At 33.2% G+C, this 19832-nt stretch overlaps 1 protein-coding gene across 17 annotated transcripts in view; it reads right to left on the bottom strand.

Moving 5' to 3' along the window:
* LOC127698468 (uncharacterized) overlaps positions 1–6070 on the bottom strand; it is a 67974-nt gene extending 61904 nt beyond the window's left edge. For all 17 annotated transcript variants that reach the window (XM_052201949.1, XM_052201966.1, XM_052201975.1 and 14 more), the window contains exons 1-3: positions 3742–6070; positions 2890–3025; positions 845–1113 (exon numbers count right to left, since the gene is read on the bottom strand). In XM_052201949.1, the coding sequence (XP_052057909.1) occupies positions 845–1113; positions 2890–3025; positions 3742–5932 (2596 nt within the window). In that variant the 5' untranslated portion in view covers positions 5933–6070. The remainder of the gene's footprint in view (positions 1–844; positions 1114–2889; positions 3026–3741) is intronic.
* Between the last annotated feature and the right edge of the window lie 13762 nt (positions 6071–19832).

The following is a 19832-nucleotide window of genomic DNA, read 5'->3' as shown; positions in this document are numbered from 1 at the left end:
ATTATGAAACAAGTAAAAGATTTGATTGAAGTGGTTAGTGTGGTCTATTTTACATTAATGAAATGAAAAGACAATTTGGGCAACTATTGTTTTCTCCTTAGGACCTACTTTCTTCTTAAATTTGACTTTCATTTCACAAAAAAAGTGTTGAAGATTGAGCAAGGGTCACAAAAAAAAAGACAAATTGGACAAAACTAGTCTTGTGTATTCAGGCCAACCAAAAAAGTAGGGTTTTCATTAAAGAAAAATAGGATAGTTAGGTATGAATTCTTTTAAATTTTCCTATTTCTTTCATCTTGAGTAGAAGCCAAAATATCGAAATTTTGTCACAGTTCACTATTGTAAGTGCTTTTATAACTTGACAATGAGAGTATTTTGTGGGAGCATAGAAATGAATGAACAGAGTTTCGGGTTTCAACATGTATACATAACTTTTTTTATACAACTAGCCCAAACTTACTCTTACAATAACAATATGTATAAAAATTTTAAGTCTCATTTTCATAATATCAATGAAGTGACATTCAAGTCTTATAGGATTGTAAGTATGCTTTATTTTATCACCTTGCATTTGGTGTCTTGACTAGTTTACTGCAGCAGTTGGTTAAAATTTCTAGCCATTTGAATAGTTTGGATAAAACAAATCGCAATTTGGTCAGACTTTTTAATGAACTGCAATAGGTGGAGAACAACACTTACAGTCAAGTATTGTTTTCTCCTTTATGCCCCCGCCGTAAGAATTGTTTTCTCCTTTATGCCCCCGCCGTAAGAATTAAATTGGTTGCCATTTCTGTAATTGTTTTCAAAATGTCATAAGCGGCTCTATGTATGCCTTGTAACAAACCTGTAACTTTAGCTCTGTACCAAGAATTATCAGCACTAAATTTAGCTAAACATGGCTGTCCTAAACGAATATCTCCTATACAATCATCATTTGGTCCAAGTTTTTTACAATGATCATCCAGAGACTGCATGATTTCATCCAACTGAGTGGCATATTTCTTCATTTGACAGTGAAAATGTTCAGGGTCAATTACATGAGTCACCATAACTTCTTCTGCTGAATACAATGAGACAACTGTGGGCTGATAGTCATCTAGAGAGTCTGCAAATCTGTAAATGAAAATAACTTTAAAAGGTTAATTTCTTAACTTGTTTTCAAAAGGTTTAAAAAAAAAAACATATTAAATTGTTTTGTCAATTCCAAACAACTTTTGTTGAGGCCTACAATAAAATTTTGTTTGTTTGCTGTACATGATGCCACCAAATTCACTATCTTAGTTGACTGTATTTTCCCATAAAAATAAAAAGTTATCAATATATCTTTTCATTTGGAACTTTAACGTATCCGGCCCAATAATTTTTTCTGCCATGGCTTAAGTGTTTGAAAGAATTGTGTAATAAATTCAGTAATGAAGAAAAGTCATCATACATGGGAACTATATTTTTTAGATTGAAACATAGAAAAGAAGACGGCTAAGTCCATTCTCAATCTCTGCAGGGGTGAAACTTAACTTTGTAAAGCCAGTAGCCGGCTGGGCTACTAGACTTGAAAATCAGTTAGCCCACTTTATTTCACTATGAGTATCACCGGTGAAGCCAGCAAAGCGCGCTGAACTTGCTAGGGGGATTTGGGGGCATGGCCCCCCCAAGAAAATTTTGAAATTTTAGACTCAAAACCCTGCATTCTGATCATGAGCATACCTGGAGGTGATTTAGATGCTTGGGAAAATGTAAATTTTGTCTTATTTTTGTTGTTGACTTCAATCAAATTTAATAAAAAAAAAAATCATTTACAAAATGGGAATCTTCATACCTGTGTACCAGTTTTTTTTTTAATATCTTTTTAAGACAACTAAAGAATTCTCTGTCCTTAAATACATGTAGATGATCGATGAAATATTTAATTTTATTTCTTTAATAATCTAATTTATTAAATATCTTGATGGATTTATTTTGCGTAACTACGTACATTTGTAAACAAATGACCCCCCTTTTTTCTCAAAAGACTTGTACACGTATTTCAAAAGCATTGTCATAAAATTGATATCTCCTCTGATTTTCTCTTTTTTGTAAACTGTTCAGTAAGTAGGAAACTAAAATCATTTTGAACTAATGTTATTTATTTGTGGTCGTCAATATTCTACTTTTGTTTTTGACCTTCATTCTCTGGACACCACGTGGGCTTTGAAAAGGGAATTACAAAAGGTACTGTTTTCCAGATTCTTAACAACATTATATATTATACGCTCTTTTATTTGACTGATATTATTTCATAACATGCTATATATTGTCATCATCTGTGAATTTCTTCGCTTTCTTGAAGCCAAAACCGAACAGGGTATTTAATCGCTTCATATTGTAAATGACCATCGGAACGTCTCTCTTGTTATCCTTGCAAACTTACGATACTTTCCGGACTTTAAATAGACGACCAATCAGTGACCCGAATTAACGTGAACTATATTTAGTCAAAGGTAAACACTGATTTTACATCCTTGTTTATCGTGACCGCGACTTTGCGACAATAAGACTCTCGACACTTGCCTGTATACATTTTAAAAAGATTTTTTTTCCTTTTTGAATTTATATTTTTGTCAGTGAAGTAGCCGGCACTTGGAGCCACGGTAAATAGCGGATTTCCGTCTGTCGAGTGCTTTGTTTTCAATTCGCAACCTGGGCTACCACAACTGAATACAAAGATCGCCCAGGTCAATATCTGGTCGCCATGGGCGACCGTTAAGTTTTTTCCCTGCTCTGTGACATAGGAATGATTATTCTCATCTTCCTAAAATTGAGGCAATAACTAGTGATTTTTATATTTTCTGCCAAAGCAATATATGGGTCAATAGAATCTAGCACAAGGTTGACAACTGTAATCACCCTCACCTTGTATTTGAAACATGATTGGACATTGCTGGTCTTGGAATTCTAGGAACAGAAGGCTGTCCTTTCAACTTCTGTAGTATTCTTCCATTATTTGGGTGACTAGTTAACTCGACTTCAAAAAGAGGAAATGAGAAATCTGAAAAAATTAAAAGAAATATGAAATAAAATATACTTATTCAGCAATTCCTACAGAAATAACAAGTTATAATTATACTAATATATATTGTACTTTACTTTTATTTATCCCTGCACTTCAAACGAAGTTAAATGATTTTTTTCTGCATCAGTCTGTATGTTCAACTGTTAAAATTTCCCTCGCTTTATTAACTCTTCTTTTTTCATGTTTTAGACCTTTATCTGTAAGGTTAAAAAATATACATGTACGTCTGTTTTCTGTTTTCCATCTCCCGACGGATCCGATTTTATTGCCTTTCAAAAAATCACATAAAAGTGGTTTGTTTCGTCCAAAGACTATGAATCTGAATTCCTACTGGATTATTCAGTCAAATTTGTAGTGATATGGATCGTAATCATGTGAAAATCTTGTCAAAACATTGGAAATTACATATGTACCATGGTGTATGTGGAATTATCATATAACCAGATGTGTTTTAAAAAATAATATTTTTTGGAGGCCATTTACTTTTATTCATTTTTTATTTGAACTATGGTCTGAAGTGAAAAATGTTTACATTTATATGAATGTGTGCATCATGACAGCCATTCTGATGAAACACAAGATATATTTTTTCATCACTAAAAGTTTATACCAGATGTTGGGTATAACACCATTTAAGATCTTCCCTGAGTCTGCTAGTTATTGTTTACATTGAATCTGCCACTACAGCTTACCTTTCTTCATCTTTAACAGAACCTCAACTACTTGATTCATCAGCACACTTTCTACAATTTCTTTAGTCAATCCAGTATTCAAGCCAGAAAGCTGACAAAGTATACATTGTTGAGGCATCACTGCAAAAATTGGTAGCAATTCTTTAAGATTATTCAAATTGGAAGTAGTTGAATCTCCAAAGTCAGCAAAGCTTACTTCTATTTTGCCTTGTTCTAAACCTGTCACAATTCCTCTGTACCAACCTCCATCAACGTATTTTGTACAACAAACATCTCCTACTCCAATACTTTTCATCACACCTTCTGACATACTATAATTTTCATAGTTAGTGTGAAGTTTCTGTTGTAAGTCACCAATTTCACTTGCACACTTTGTCATCTGAGCAAAAAACTGGTTTGTAGACTTAACAGCTGTTACACATACAAGTACTTTTTGACCAACTGTTACTTGTGGTCCTGGAATTAAAATTTGTTCTTTTTTTTTAACATGAGTTGGTGTCATTTTAGAATTCTGTATTAAACTTTCATTACTATCTTTTCCAACTCCTAACAATTCTGCATTTATATATCTGTCTAATTCTGGGTCTTTTGTATCATGCAAATCTAATTGTAAAATGGCTCCACGCTTGGCAGTCACTTTAGCTATCAACGGTTCCTTACTTTCAAATTCAGACAAAAGTCTGATCTCTTTAGCAGACCAATATTTTTCCTCTGTCTTTGTTGAATCTACCGTGCATTCAAGTGCTTGTGATGGTATCTGCAAGTTACGTGTAGAAATTTCTCTAAGCTGTGAATTACTGACCCATTCTTCAAATCCAAAATCAACAGCAAGCACAAACACATTTTCATTTTGAGCACTTTTTATTACTGATCTATAACACGCACCATCACTTAACTTTGCAATACAAGGTGCACCAACAATTAAACTAGACAAAATATGACTAGATACAAATTCCTGAGATATCTTATCCATCAGACTGTCAATAATTGGAGCATTTTCAATTATCTGCACATAAAATCTACCTGGATGATAAACGTGTGATATACAAATGTCAAAATCCTTGTTCAAATCTATAGGCAAAGGCTCAAATGCTTGGACTTCTATACTTTCAGTATCAGATAGTTTTTCTATTTTATCTATTTCAACTTTGTATTCATCACTGGACTTAGAAATTACTGTCAGAATTACACCATCCTCATCGGAAGTAAGTTCCTGAACTTTTTCATCTAATGTATTACTTTTTAACTTGCTTCTTTTGTAGCAACATTTAAAACCTTGGACTGGTAACTGACAGAATTTTTCAGGAATCACCATTAAATCAACAAGACTTTTTGATTCTGAATTTCCATAGTCAACAAACTGAACTAGACATTTATCACTGGTAATTCCCAAAACTTTTGACCTGTATGGGACAGCATCTTCACTAAATTTTGCTATACAACAAGTGCCACGTTTGGCCTGTGGTAATGGTTGAGCCTCAGCTTCTGCGTAATCTGATATATCTTGCATCAAGTTTTCAAGATTTACTTCAAACTGCTTTAACTGTATCCAAAATTTATTTGCACTATCAACATATGCTATGTATGCCTTGTAGCTTTCCCCTGGTGTTAAATTCATGGTTGCCAAGTTTGTTCCTGTCTTTCCATTTTCCTTTGAGCCAAACTGATACTGGCCAGATTCAGTATTTAATGCAATAACATAACCACTGCTTACTATATCAGTTACTTCTGCAGTAAATTCTTTATTTAACAGATCCTCTTGTACCTTTTCTTTGTCCACATTTGACCAAGTGTTACCATCAGTTGGGTTTATGTCTTCCAAAACACATTTCACTGCCAAACTAGAATATTGTTTCAACTCTGTTGGGGCAAGTCTAGCATCGCTTATATCAACGACTTCTGAATTTCCATAGTCGATGAATAATACAGAGACTGAGTTATCGTTCGTCGACGATACTTTCGCCCTATACCAATTTTCATCTTCACGATACAAAGCAAGGACAATATCATTTATCACACATGCATTAATTGGCCTAGATGCTGTGGCTGCTTGTGTAACTTGCTCTGACAAACTGTCAACAACCTCTGCATCACAGAATTGCCCGTACCCGATGCAGCATCCCGTCTGAAATTCCACGTGGGTTATTAAAACGGGTACAAGTTTCCCAATTGAAAGATTAACGCTTGCCATTCTTATTGACTATTTATATTGGAATATTTCAATGTATAGGGCATAGTTTGGTCGAACTTGAACACTTCATATATAAGTTTTCTTGTTTCGTTTTGTCGTGTGCCAAAAAATATTCCTTTTCTTCTTCCATGACAGTTTATTAATCACGTGGTAAAGTAACTGTTCCCGCGAAATATCGGGAAAAGCTAAAACCCGGAAAAATCAATGTATCATACTTTCAGTTCCCTCTCTGTTTGAGCTCTATATTCCCAATGATTCATAAAACAATATGTTTGTTTGTTGTTTTATATTCTGCTATATTTTAAACTAAATTTTGAAACGCCAGAGACATACATAACAATATCAAATAAACTTATTATCGAATAGACAAATGGTCAAAAAGTGCTGAATATAGGGCAAAAAAAGAAAAAAAAAAAGAATAGAGACAAATAGGGCAATAAAATACAGAATAGAGAATAGTGGGTGCAAAAATATAAAGAATAGAGAAAATTATCTAAAAAATTAAAGGATAGAGAACCCCCCTCCCCCCAATTCAGTTGCTGTCTCATTGAGGTCTGAGACTACTATACGTGACAGCAGTCAGGCAGAGTCAGTAGAGGTATACTCCATGTGAACGTGTATGTGTTCCTCCTAACAGAGGCACCTCTGGAAACTTTGTTATAAACAATGATATAATACTATCTAGTCCTGTTGGAATAAATATTCTATACTCTTTATACCGTCAGTGATGTTAGGAATCGAAACGGTATTTGGAAGGCCATATAATTTACCTCAATTTAGGATAGACTCTATATATACAAGTCTAAATTGAAAACAACGTTCAAACCCATGATTGCGTTGGATAAAAACCGCAATTTTTATACGTGTGCATGGATGTGTCTACCTGTGCGAATTTCAAACGCGCGATTTTACGCTAGTACTTAAAACCTTCCATCCTTTATGGGTGGATTTTACATAGATAAATAAAATCGTATAATATAAGCAAAATGAGGATGTTAAATTTGATGTTTGCCTTTTTGTGCTTCTCCGTTATATTTCTTTGTTTTTATAGTGATTAAGATGATAACACAATGTTGACTGCTGTACCCCTATTTTTGACATTTTTACCTATTGTGTCTGTTTGTTTTTGTTCACGCATCGTTATCAATATAATGGAATTTGATGCGACTGTCATACAAGTGAGAGGTTTAGCTAGCTATGAAACCAGGTTCAATCCACCATTTTCTACATAAGAAAATGCCTGTACCAAGTCAGGAATATGACAGTTGTTATCCATTCGTTTGATGTGTTTGTTTTTTTTATTTTGCCATTTGATTGGGGACTTTCCTTTTTGAATTTTCCTTGGAGTTCAGTATTTTTGTGATTTTACTTTTTATGCAAAACAAATTTCTTGATAGAGGGGTCTAAATACAGCACAAACATCATTTTCCAAAAGACCAAAAAAGTTAAAAAGTATATTTTAACAAAACGCATTTGACTAACAGGTCGAACAACAGATGTTCTTAAACCCTGCTGACTGCCATTGACGATTGCCAAATAAACGGATCACAAGATGTTACAAAATGGGTCTTTTAAAATTATTAATTTAATACCAAACAGAAAACAATAAACTTGCGGAAAAGATGGTATACCGCAAACAAAAGGTGTAAAAATTTGTACACCATATCCGGATTTCGACAATTAATGTCTCTTCGGTGATGTTAGGGATCGAAACGGTATTTGGAAGGCCATATAAATTACCTCAATTTAGGATAGACTCTTGAATTTTGAAGAGTCGAAATATTAGAAATAGGATGAACGGATCATATAAACCCGAAGGAAAATATAATACAAGCCCAAACGAAGAAATATAAACAAGTCTAAATTGAAAACAACGTTCAAATGCGTTTTGTTAAAATATACTTTTTCGCTTTTTTGGTCTTTTGGAAAATGTTGTTTGTGCTGTATTTAGACCCCTCTACCAAGAAATTTGTTTTGCATGCACACGTATAAAAATTGCGGTTTTTATCCAACGCAATCATAGGTTTGAACGTTGTTTTCAATTTAGACTTGTATATATCAGTAAACTGCAGAGATGCTATTTTTTATGTTAGAGAAGTTGATTTCCAACTTTCAAAACATTTCATGATGGCCTGTCTTAAAAATGTAATCCCAGACTGTACGTAAATGTTAACTTCAATTATAACTAAGTCAAAGTATCAATAAAAATATTAACATTTTTCAAAATTTTTCTTCAAACATAATCTCTTAATCATAAAAAGGCATCCGACAAAGTCTGGTTGGCCGTTATGGAATATCTGTTAGAAAATATCTGTTTTACAGATGACAGCGGATATGTTCAAATTGTCGTAACCACGCCCTCTTTTCTTCGAACGTGACATCGCCGAAATAGAATTATCACAGGCATGTGAAACAGGATCTGCTTACCCTTCCGGAGCACCTGAGAGATCACCTCGCTTTTTTCTTTACCGTTATTGACTCCCCTTAAACTACCTTATCACAAAGTTTAACAAATTAGTGCAACCGCAGAAAACAGCACACCTATGTCTCATCCCCGCGACTTCGTCGAGGCAAGACAACTAGCTTAACCCCGCTACGTATTCATGTGGGTGTTCCAAGTCAGAAACCTGGTCTAATGTCATATTCAAATGTTTTTTTATAAGTAGAATTTGGATATACTGAATTGTCTCGATTTGAATGAAAGTTCCTAAATTTGTAATTAGACATGCAATTGTTTTCGCAGGAGTCTGCTGTAAGTAGTTGTATACCTTCTATACTTCCGAGATAAAGCAATTAAAACACCTCGCAGATAGAAGTACTAATGTTTAATCAAAATGAGCGAAATCACTGGTCGAAAGATTGAAAGAAATAAGTAAATAATTTCGAACCACATTTTAGTCCAATTGAGGTAGAGAAACGTTGATTTAGCGCTATTGCATACTGGTGCATTACTGCAATTCTTTAGAAAGATAACATTTTGTTCAGTAGATAAAATGAATTAAATGTGTGTCAATGTTAGAAGGTCACTAAATTCTTTAAAATTGCAATTTGAATTTTCACTAAAAAATATGTTCACAGTTTTAAGTTTACATTATTTTAAAAACTAGAAATAAATCCTAGTTGGTGAAGGTGATACTTTTTGGAAAGCTTGGAACCATTGGTTAGGAAAGAATTGGAACGAAAGATATTTTTTTCCCAAAATGGTTTCTTGTTGTCACTATAAAAAAAATCCTTTTTATCGATTTAAAATTTACAGGGGTCGCCGCATTCGTTTTTTATTGCACGAATGAAAAAGTGTAAGTGTCATATCTAAAAACTAATAAAAAAAACCACATTAGAACCAAAAATGTTCACGAGATCATTGCCTTTCGGTGTGTTTTTTTTCGCGCTTTGTATTATATGTCTCTGATGACAATTACATGGGACATCCTGATATGAACCATATTACCCATATTGGAAGCAATTTACCATCTTCACAGTTACAAAAAACCGCAAGATTTCGACATACGTTAATTTTTAGAATGCGAAGCACTGGTCGTTATTTTAGATCAATGAAACATTAATATGTTAAAACATTTGTTTAAGTCTGTTCTTTCATTAAAACATACTACGTGACTTGTATTCAATCGGATGTAGCGTCTATTTTGAGACAAATTTTATACCTACAGTCTGTGACTAATAGATACAATAATGAAGTTGTTTTTCTGGCGTACTAAGTTGGAGAATTTTTCATTTTCTATATGCAAATTATTCAAATATTTATTTTCAGACGTTGCATCGTTTTTACACCTTTTTTTCCCTGATAAAGTCATTACTATTTGTGTATGGTTTGAAATGGGACGTTTCATAAGGTGGCGTAAACGTTTTTATATCGAATTTTTATTTTATAATATCCTTGAAAAATGCATGCTTTCAAAGAATTCAAGTTTAATGATTTTGTTTATAATAATTGGGGCTCATTCTTTATAAGATAAACACAGGCACTTGTCTCTGAAAAAAAATTCCTATATACCTTACATTTTTTTTCAGAGACAAGTGCCTGTGTTATATTAAGGTATACAGGAAATTATTTTCAGAGACAAGTACCTGTGAAGATAAACCACACATTTTCTCAAAATCTTTCTTAATATACAAATACAATGTACTGTTAAAAAGACAATAAGATGAAGAATAGGCCCATTTACATTATATTACATTTTTATATGTGGTTAGAACAAGTAATTGACAGGTCAAAGTTAATTGTCGCATGTGAATCATTGATAACTGTGACCCAATTATTGATAAATTACAGTTCAACCAACTTAGCACTGATTTACAAGTACTTAAGGCTCACTTCCATTTTATTTATAAAGATTCTGTTTTTCGTATCTTTCTTTAAACAGGAGTGCACACCCTGAATGTATCACCTATTTTACTGATCATGATTAATTCTATGCTGGAAGTCTATCACGAAGTCAATAGCAGATGAATCCTTTAAGAAAAAAATATGAAAATATGAGGATGTGGTATGATTGCCAATGATAAGATAAGATAAGATAAGATATTTTATTGGTTTTAAATCCAAAATTATAGGATTGTTACCAAGACATATACATAAACATACAAATATATATCTGACCACATTTATATATAAACATTGTATATATATATATTTGTATATCCCCTCCATTGTTAAAGGAAAATATTGTTACAATAATAAATGTATATAATCTCTGCTGAGAAGGTGGTACCACAAAGTTATTTAGAACTCAATAAAGCATTTCTAGAATTGTACATGTCGCTTATGAATTTTACAATAATTCTAATTATATTTGTCTCACCGCACGTATACAAAAATTTAAAACTTGCTTCATTAGTCATATTTAAAGAAGATGGAACTATATTTCACTAATTTTGGAAAATAATTGTTCTCTAATTGTATTTAGTTTTGAACAATTTATAGTGAAATGAAATTCATCTTCTACTTCTAAAAGACAGAGGGGACAAATTCTTTCTTCTACAGAAGTTTTAGTGTGTCGACATTGTTCAATTTTAAGAACACTATTACTTATGCGAATTTTGGCAAAATGTCCAACTAATTTTCTATCAATATTTAACAATAAATAGGTTTCCAATTTGTAATTTTCTTTAAGCTGTCTATATGTTCTGAGCTTATTACCGTGCAATGATTTATCATCACAAAAAATATTTTCTTTCCAATAATTCAGATATCTATCATTAAGTTTGGTATGAAGTGCATATAATAAACGCCTTTTTGAAATAGCATCATGATTTTCCCAAACATGTGAAAAATTTAATGTAGCAAGCAACTGTTCAATCTTTTTTGCAAATCAATTGGTTAATTGCAGGTTTGAACTATATACATCTTTAAGTAAATAATTATTACCAGATTTTATCACATGCAACCAAAAGCCAATTGACAGTTTTAAAGCTTCTATAAAAACTGGATACATACCAAGTTCAGCTAGTACTGCTAAATTGACAGCTGTTTTATTTACTCCAATTAAAGTTTTTGCAAATTTAATCTGAATTTTAATGGTAGCCAATGACCAATATTTTGACTCTAGATTTGTAATATCTTTAATCGTATATAGAGACCAAACTTCACTACAATAAAGAAGTATAGGTTTAACACAAGCATCAAAAAACTTTAGGTGAGGTAAACATTAATATCTTCAGAAAATAACCGTTTTCTAATACAAACTATAGCTTTTGGGGCTTTTTTACAAAGAAGTCTCACTGCCTCAGTAAAACTACCAGAGGGTTTAAACAGTATACCCAAATATTTATATTCTGTACAGTGTTCCAAAACATTATCATTAAAAACAAACTTGTCTTTTGTAATTTTTTTACCAGATTTGTTAAAAATCATAACTTTGGATTTGTCAAGATTTACTGTTAAATCCCAACTAGTGCAATATAAACTTAGCTTATCAAGACGAGACATAATTCAAGCTGAGATAAGCGACAGAGATATTTTGTTATTTGCCGAAACCTGGTTCAATCAACATACTGATGACAGCGATATTAAATTGGAATCTCTTAATAAACCATACAGAACTGATAGAAATCATAAAGTAGGACGGGGGTGTGGCTATACTATGTGTAAGAAAATATTTTAGTGAAGAAAAACCTGAATTTAAAATAAACGGATTGGAATGTGTATGGGTCAAAATTCATGTTAAAGGAATAAATATATTGTTTGGGAATATTTATAGACCGCCAGATTCAGATAACCAAATCTGTGAAAAAATAAATTATTCAATAGATCTCGCCATAAAATCGAATGCAGATAAAATTATAATTTGCGGTGATTTTAACGATGACCAACTTAATCATAGCAAACAAAAGTTAAGAGAAATATGTAACCAAAATAGCTTATATCAAATAATAACTGATGCTACATATTTTTGTGAAAGGTCAGTGTCGTTGCTAGATCTAATTATGGTAAATGATCCGGATATAATACTGTACTCAGAAGTTGGTGAATACATCCTTGAAAATTCTGTACGCTATCATTGTCCTATAAGTGCAGTAATAAATATCGAAAAACAATTAACAAAATCCTTTAAAAGGAAAATTTGGCAATATCACTTAGGCGATTATGATTTGTTTAAAAACGAACTCCTTAAAATTAACTGGGATACTCTAATTGATATTCAAAGCATAAATACCGCGGCAGTAAATATTACGGAAAAAATTCTTGAAGCGGCAGAAAAATCAATCCCAAACAAACTGGTTCAGGTTAGGAAACATGATCCACCTTGGATGAATTCGAATATAAGAAAAATGATTCGAAAGCGTAAGAGATTACATAAAAAGCAAAAATAACAAACGATGAAATTGATTGGACAAATTTTCGACGAATAAGAAATAAAAAAAAGTTCTTGGAAAAGCAAGTCAATAAAGTTGATAGTATAAACACAATAAGCACAAAACAATGGTGGAAAACCATTAAAAATCATGTTGATCGGACTACCAAATAAAAAATCAGTCTATCCTACTTTAATTTTCAATAACCAATATATAGAAAGTGATTACGACAAAGCTAATTATTTTAACGATTATTTCTGGGCACAGTCTTCTGTTGATGACTCAAATACTGTATTACCAATATTAGAATATGATGAAATTAAAAAAACTAGAGGAACTGATTATAAGTGAGCAGGGTGTTGAAGATGTGCTTGTAAATCTTGATATTTTAAAAGCTACAGGGCCTGATTTAATCAGGCCAAGACTCCTGAGGTCGGCAGCAACTGTCTTGAAGTTTCCGTTTACAAAACTTTTTAATTTATCCCTTCTAACAGGGAGATTTCCAGATGTGTGGAAACTAGCAAATGTTATCCCTGTCTATAAGAACAAAGGTGGCCCAGAATTTTTACTTAATTACAGACCAATATCTTTGCTGTCTAACATTGGTAAGACAATGGAGAGATGCATTTTTAAATACCTTTTTAACTTTATTATTACAAATTCTTTATTAACATAATTCCAGTCTGGTTTTATCCCTGGTGATTCGACGGTAAACCAACTACTATGTATAATTAACGATTTTGGTAAAGCATTAGATGCAGGGAAAGAGGTAAGGGTAATTTTCTGTGACATAAGTCGAGCTTTCGACCGAGTCTGGCATAAAGGCTTACTCTGTAAGCTTAAAAAAATCGGAATGAATGGAAAATTGCTACTTTGGTTTGAAAGCTATTTAAACTCAAGAAGGCAACAGGTTGTCATTTGCGGGGAAACGTCCAACAACGAGCATGTCTCAGCTGGGGTACCCCAAGGGTCTATCTTGGGTCCTATTTAATTCTTATTTATATTAATGACATAGTTAATGATATAGAATGTGATATTAAACTTTTTGCTGACGACACTTCAATTTATATAGAGTGGTTGATAACGAATATGAAGAAAAGCTAAATAAAGATATTGAGAAAAATACATAATTGGTCTAAGCAATGGCTTGTCAATTTCAACCCAAACAAAACAGAAATAATGACCATTTCAAAAAGCACCATAAACCTCATCACCCACCATTGTATATGAATAATAATATCATAAAAGAAGTTTAGTCGCAAAAGCATTAAGGGGTTATTATAAATGAAGATGGAAGCTGGAATAATCATGTAGAAATGATTATTGATAAAGCTATTCCAAGACTAGCATTATTCCGAAAGCTAGAGTTTAAACTTAAAAGGAAAAATTTAGAAACTATTTATTTATTTTTTAACGCCCAGTCTTAGAATATGGGCACATTGTCTGGGATAACATACCTGATTATTTAAAAACATCTCTGGAAAACTTACAAATAGAAGCAGTAAGAATTGTTACATGTGGTACTAAGATAACATCGAGACAGTTGCTGTACGATGAAACCGGTTGGGAAACTCTCCAGTCTCGGCGTTATAAACATAAGTTATTAAAATTTCACCAAATGTTTCACGGAGATTGTCCTGATTATCTTTCTGTATTAGTTCCAAATCAGAGGCTAGATCTACACGACCACAGGACTAGGGGGTCTTCAAATTTACAAACTATATTATGCAGAACAAGCTATTACCAAAAGTCATTTCTACCAGCCGTTATAAACCTTTGGAATGATATTCCAGACGACATTCGTTTAAATCAATCAAAATCGGGTTTTAAGACGTATCTCTCTCAAAATATTAATAAAATAACTTTGTATTTTCACTTAGGCTGTAGAAGAGAACAGATTTGTTTAGCAAGACTCAGACTCCAGAGTAGTGTTCTAAGGGACCATCTATTTAAAAAAAATCTTATCGAAGACGCACTGTGTTCCTGTGGTCGTGTAGAAACTACCTCTCATTACTTCCTCAAATGTCCAAAATATAATTAAATTCGAAGGGATACTATCGGGACGGTCTCTTGTTTTAATCTTAAGATTATCTTATATGGGGACAGTTTAAAGTATGACGAGGACAATATGCAAATATTTCATAAATTTTCTGAATACTAGTACATAAATAAAATAAAACGTTTTGAAAGTTGATCTTGTATATATATATATATAAAAAAAAAACGATGTAAAATCGTAAATGACTATGATAGGACATGTGTGTTGGTTTCAGTGACTGTCTATCAAGAAAGTAAAGTAGAGTTGACTGTTTCATTTTTTGTTTCATTTTTTTGTTTGTTTCACATTTTCTTTCTTTTAATTTATTTTATTTGTTAGTTGTATTTTTTTTAATTTTTTTTTGTGGGTGTGTATTTATTCAATTTATCATATGCTACCTTAAACTGAATATACTGTTTGTTAAATAGATATTTTTTTTTTGGGAGACGGATTTATATAAGTTTTTCCAAACTTGTTTCCGAATCCCATATTTGAACTTTATCTAACATTGTATTGTAATATTTTATTCATGTAATTTTTCATTAATAAATACTGTTTAAACTAAGGCATTTTTGTAGGCCATTAGCAGTTTCAGAAATAAAGAACTAAATCATCAGCATATAACAGACATGAAATATTATCATCATTTAACTTGGGTGGTTCACATGTGGAGTCAAAAATAGGGGGTAAATCATTAATATATAAAGAAAATAATGTGGGGCTTAAAATATACCTTTGTTTTACCCCAACTGTGGAATTAAAAAAATCAGTGACACCTTCAGAGATCTTCACGGAGTACAAAACCTCTTTATACATATCTCTCATTATACCGAAAAAGGGACCATCTATATGTTGTAATAAGACAATATGTAAAAGAGAGCATCTCTGTTAACAGTATCAAATGCCTTCCTGAAATCTATGAAACAGGCTTATATCTTGATTTTGCCAATGAGACAACTCTCCAAATGACGTAGAAATGTATTTATAAAGGTTACCAGGGAACACGTGTATTTGTTTACGTTAAGCACGTGTGTTCAAATCAAAACATGTTTATGTTTAATTTGATTGGACAAACAGTAAGTTATAACCTGTTTATGTAATATTAATCATGATAATTTTATGCTATAATTTAAGCGCTAAATTATAGTATTCTAGTCTAAAATTGTCATTCGAGGTTCGACTTTATGATCTGTATAAATGTAAAGATTTTTTTCTTCAACTTACAGAATACTTTTCTATTGTAGATTGCGTTTATATGTGATGGCAGCGGTCGATGACAGCAAATTGGACATTTGTGTTTTATTTGTAATAAAATAAGCTTTCTGTGCTGTCGGGGCGAGCTGATAACCAAATAACGGTGTTGAGTTTTTCTTTATAAATGATTTATGTTCGTTTGAAGTATTGAATAAGAACATAAGTTAACAATTGTAGGTCACCGTACGGCCGTCAATAATGAGCAAAACAAATATCGCATAGCAAGCTATAAAAGACCCCAAAATGACAAATGTAAAATAATTCAAACGAGAAAACCAACGGCCTGGTTTACATGTACGTACAAAACAAAAAAAAAAAAAACCAAATATGATACACAGCAACAAACAAAAACCAATAAATTACAGGCTCCTGACTTGGGACAGGCACATATAAAATGAGACGGGTTAAACATGTTTGCGGGCGTCCACCGCCCTTACCTTGGACATTGGTGTAACAGCACATGAGAACAAAATATAAATTTCAGTTGAAAAGGGCTTTATAACTCATCAGATCGATACAAAGCCCAAAAACACTAATTTAAAAGACATGACGTACAGTGCTGAGAGTACTCGAGGCAGGGGCGTAGCTGGACTAACATAAAGTGCAATCCTAACTATTTTTTTTTGGATCATTTTATGCAGAAAATTATAACTTTTTTCGGGCATTTTCCCGGTATGCCATCCTTATGAAATTCACATCACATTCACGCCCAAACTCCTATTTTGTGAATACTTGTGAACTTTATAGTGATTCGGCAAGGGAGGAGGCTATGGACCGCTCAAAGTCCCCAGTTGTTCCAGGGTAGCACCCTGGTCGGGGATCAGGGCAGCACCGTAGACGGTGGTCCAGGGAAGCGAATCCCCATGAAGCTCCGAGCATATGAGTAATTACAGTGACTGCTTTGAACATGAAAAATATCCTATCTGTTTCTTACTATACCATATTTTCATGAAACGATAGTAAAAGTCTAGTGAGTTCCGTAATTTGCTGCTTATATTATTAACATGGTTATTTTCAAATATAAAAAAAAAATTATAAAACGGGAATATCAGCAAGAGTCGACAACCGAAGCGTTAATCAATGGACAATTGACAAACCCGGGAACAGATAAGACACAAAAGGGAAAACAAAAACATTCAACCTTGAAAACTAAATACAGATGAAAAACAGGGACCCAGAAAACAATGTGGCGACCTCCGGTGCTCCAAAAGGGTAATTAGTTCCTGCTTCTTGCAAGACACCCGTAGTGTGTCTCACGAAGGTCATTCTCAAATCAAAGGAGAGGTTTCTACGACTACGGTAGAAGGTCATTTGGGACACAAATACCCCAGGTGAATCAATAGTCTTTTGGACGAACGGACAATGGGAATACGAAATCTAACGGCCACTTTTAAGTCTTGACTTATAAGTAAGGGATATAAATCTAAGAGTTTTCAAGGTGATTGTATTGAGCCTGTATTATTAAATGTTAATACTGCATGCAAGACTTAAAGTATAGTTAATATCGAAAGTCCATATATCTATTTTTTGCCAAGGCAAATGATCGCAGAACTCTCTCGGTGTTGATATCCATTTCTTTGTGAACATGTATGAGCGCCAACGAAGATAGTCTGTCCTGTACCATGGTTGAACGGAGATGAATTTTCGGTCGCCTTAATGCACTAAATGATCGTTCAGTAGTTGATGTAGTTACTGGCATAGTAACTAGAAATGAGAAGATTGCGAATATTGAAGGATATATAGTTCCTTATTAGTCACTGCTACATGTACAGATGACATCAGAGATTTGGGCTTTAAACACCGCCCGACACGATAATCTGTAAAGACTAAAGACTATCTGTAATTCAATTTCAGAATATTTTTTTTTTGGTGAAAAAAAAGTGCAAGCAAATGATTTTTTGCGTAAAAGGCAGCTACGCGCCTGCGAGGTTACTGAAAGCTTCTTATGCCAATAACAACCTAATAACATGAGTGCACACGCTGAAATGTCTCGCCTTCTTTACTAATCATTGATATTATGTTGATACACCTAAATATAAAGCTTTATTAAAACTGTCACATAAACTTAACATTAACCAAGTAAACTAAACATTGACCAATGAACCATGAAAATGAGGTCAAGGTCAGATGAACCATGCTAGGCAGGCATGTACAGCTAACAATTCTTCCATACAACAAATATAGCTGACCTATTGCTCATAGTTTAAGAAAAACAGACAAAAACACAAAAACTTAACACTGAGCAATGAACCTTGAAAATGAGGTCAAGGTCAAATAAAACCTGCATGACTGACATATAGATCATAAATTATTTCCATACACCAAATATAGTTGAACTATTGCATATAGTATTAGAAAAAAAGACCAAAACTCAAAAACTTAACTTTGACCACTGAACCATGAAAATGAGGTCAAGGTCAGATGACACCTGCCAGCTAGACATGTACACCTTACAATCATTCCATACACCAAATATAGTTGACCTATTGCATACAGTATTAGAAAAAAAGACCAAAACTCAAAAACTTAACTTTGACCACTGAACCATGAAAATGAGGTCAAGGTCAGATGACACCTGCCAGCTAGACATGTACACCTTACAATAATTCCATACACCAAATATAGTAGACCTATTGCATACAGTATAAGAAAAACGGACCAAAACACAAAAACTTAACTTTGACCACTGAACCATGAAAATGAGGTCAAGGTCAGATGACACCTGCCAGCTAGACATGAACACCTTACAATCATTCCGTACACCAAATATAGTAGACCTATTGCATACAGTATAAGAAAAACAGACCAAAACACAAAAATTTAACTATAACCACTGAACCATGAAAATGAGGTCAAGGTCAGATGACACCTGCCAGCTAGACATGTACACCTTACAATCATTCCATATACCAAATATAGTAGACCTATTGCATACAGTATAAGAAAAACAGACCAAAACACAAAAACTTAACTATAACCACTGAACCATGAAAATGAGGTCAAGGTCAGATGACACCTGCCAGTTGGACATGTACACCTTACAGTCCTTCCATACACCGAATATACTAGACCTATTGCTTATAGTATCTGAGATATGGACTTGACCACCAAAACTTAACCTTGGTCACTGATCCATGAAATGAGGTCGAGGTCAAGTGAAAACTGTCTGACGGGCATGAGGACCTTGCAAGGTACGCACATACCAAATATAGTTATCCTATTACTTATAATAAGAGAGAATTAAACATTACAAAAAATCTTAACTTTTTTTTCAAGTAGTCACTGAACCATGAAAATGAGGTCAAGGACATTGGACATGTGACTGACGGAAACTTCGTAACATGAGGCATCCATATACAAAGTATGAAGCATCCATATCTTCCACCCTCTAAAATATAAAGCTTTTAAGAAGTTAGCTAACGCCGCCGCCGCCGGATCACTATCCCTATGTCGAGCTTTCTGCGACAAAAGTCGCAGGCTCGACAAAAATCATGTATCTACGACTATCTAATATCAGAGTCTCTGCTAACATCCAATGGATTAAGTTCAAAGACGTCAATAACAGTCAGAGAAAATCATGATTTTATGCAATACCAAAATACAAGTATCACCAGAATGTCGGACCGTGAATATTGATTGGTGTATAGTAGTTATATTTAGTTGGGGTTTTAATTCATTGATAAAATAAATGGGGAATGTGTCCATCATGGCGGGCACAGGACGTTTGCGCTTTTTTTACCTGTAACACGATAGGACATTTGCGCTTTTTTACCTGTAACACGATAGGACATTTGC

Source organism: Mytilus californianus, unplaced genomic scaffold, assembly GCF_021869535.1.
Source record: "Mytilus californianus isolate M0D057914Y unplaced genomic scaffold, xbMytCali1.0.p SCAF_1, whole genome shotgun sequence".
NCBI classification, from domain to species: domain Eukaryota; kingdom Metazoa; phylum Mollusca; class Bivalvia; order Mytilida; family Mytilidae; genus Mytilus; species Mytilus californianus.
The sequence above is the reverse complement of the archived record's forward strand: the minus strand, read 5'-3'. Positions and strand labels throughout refer to the sequence as shown.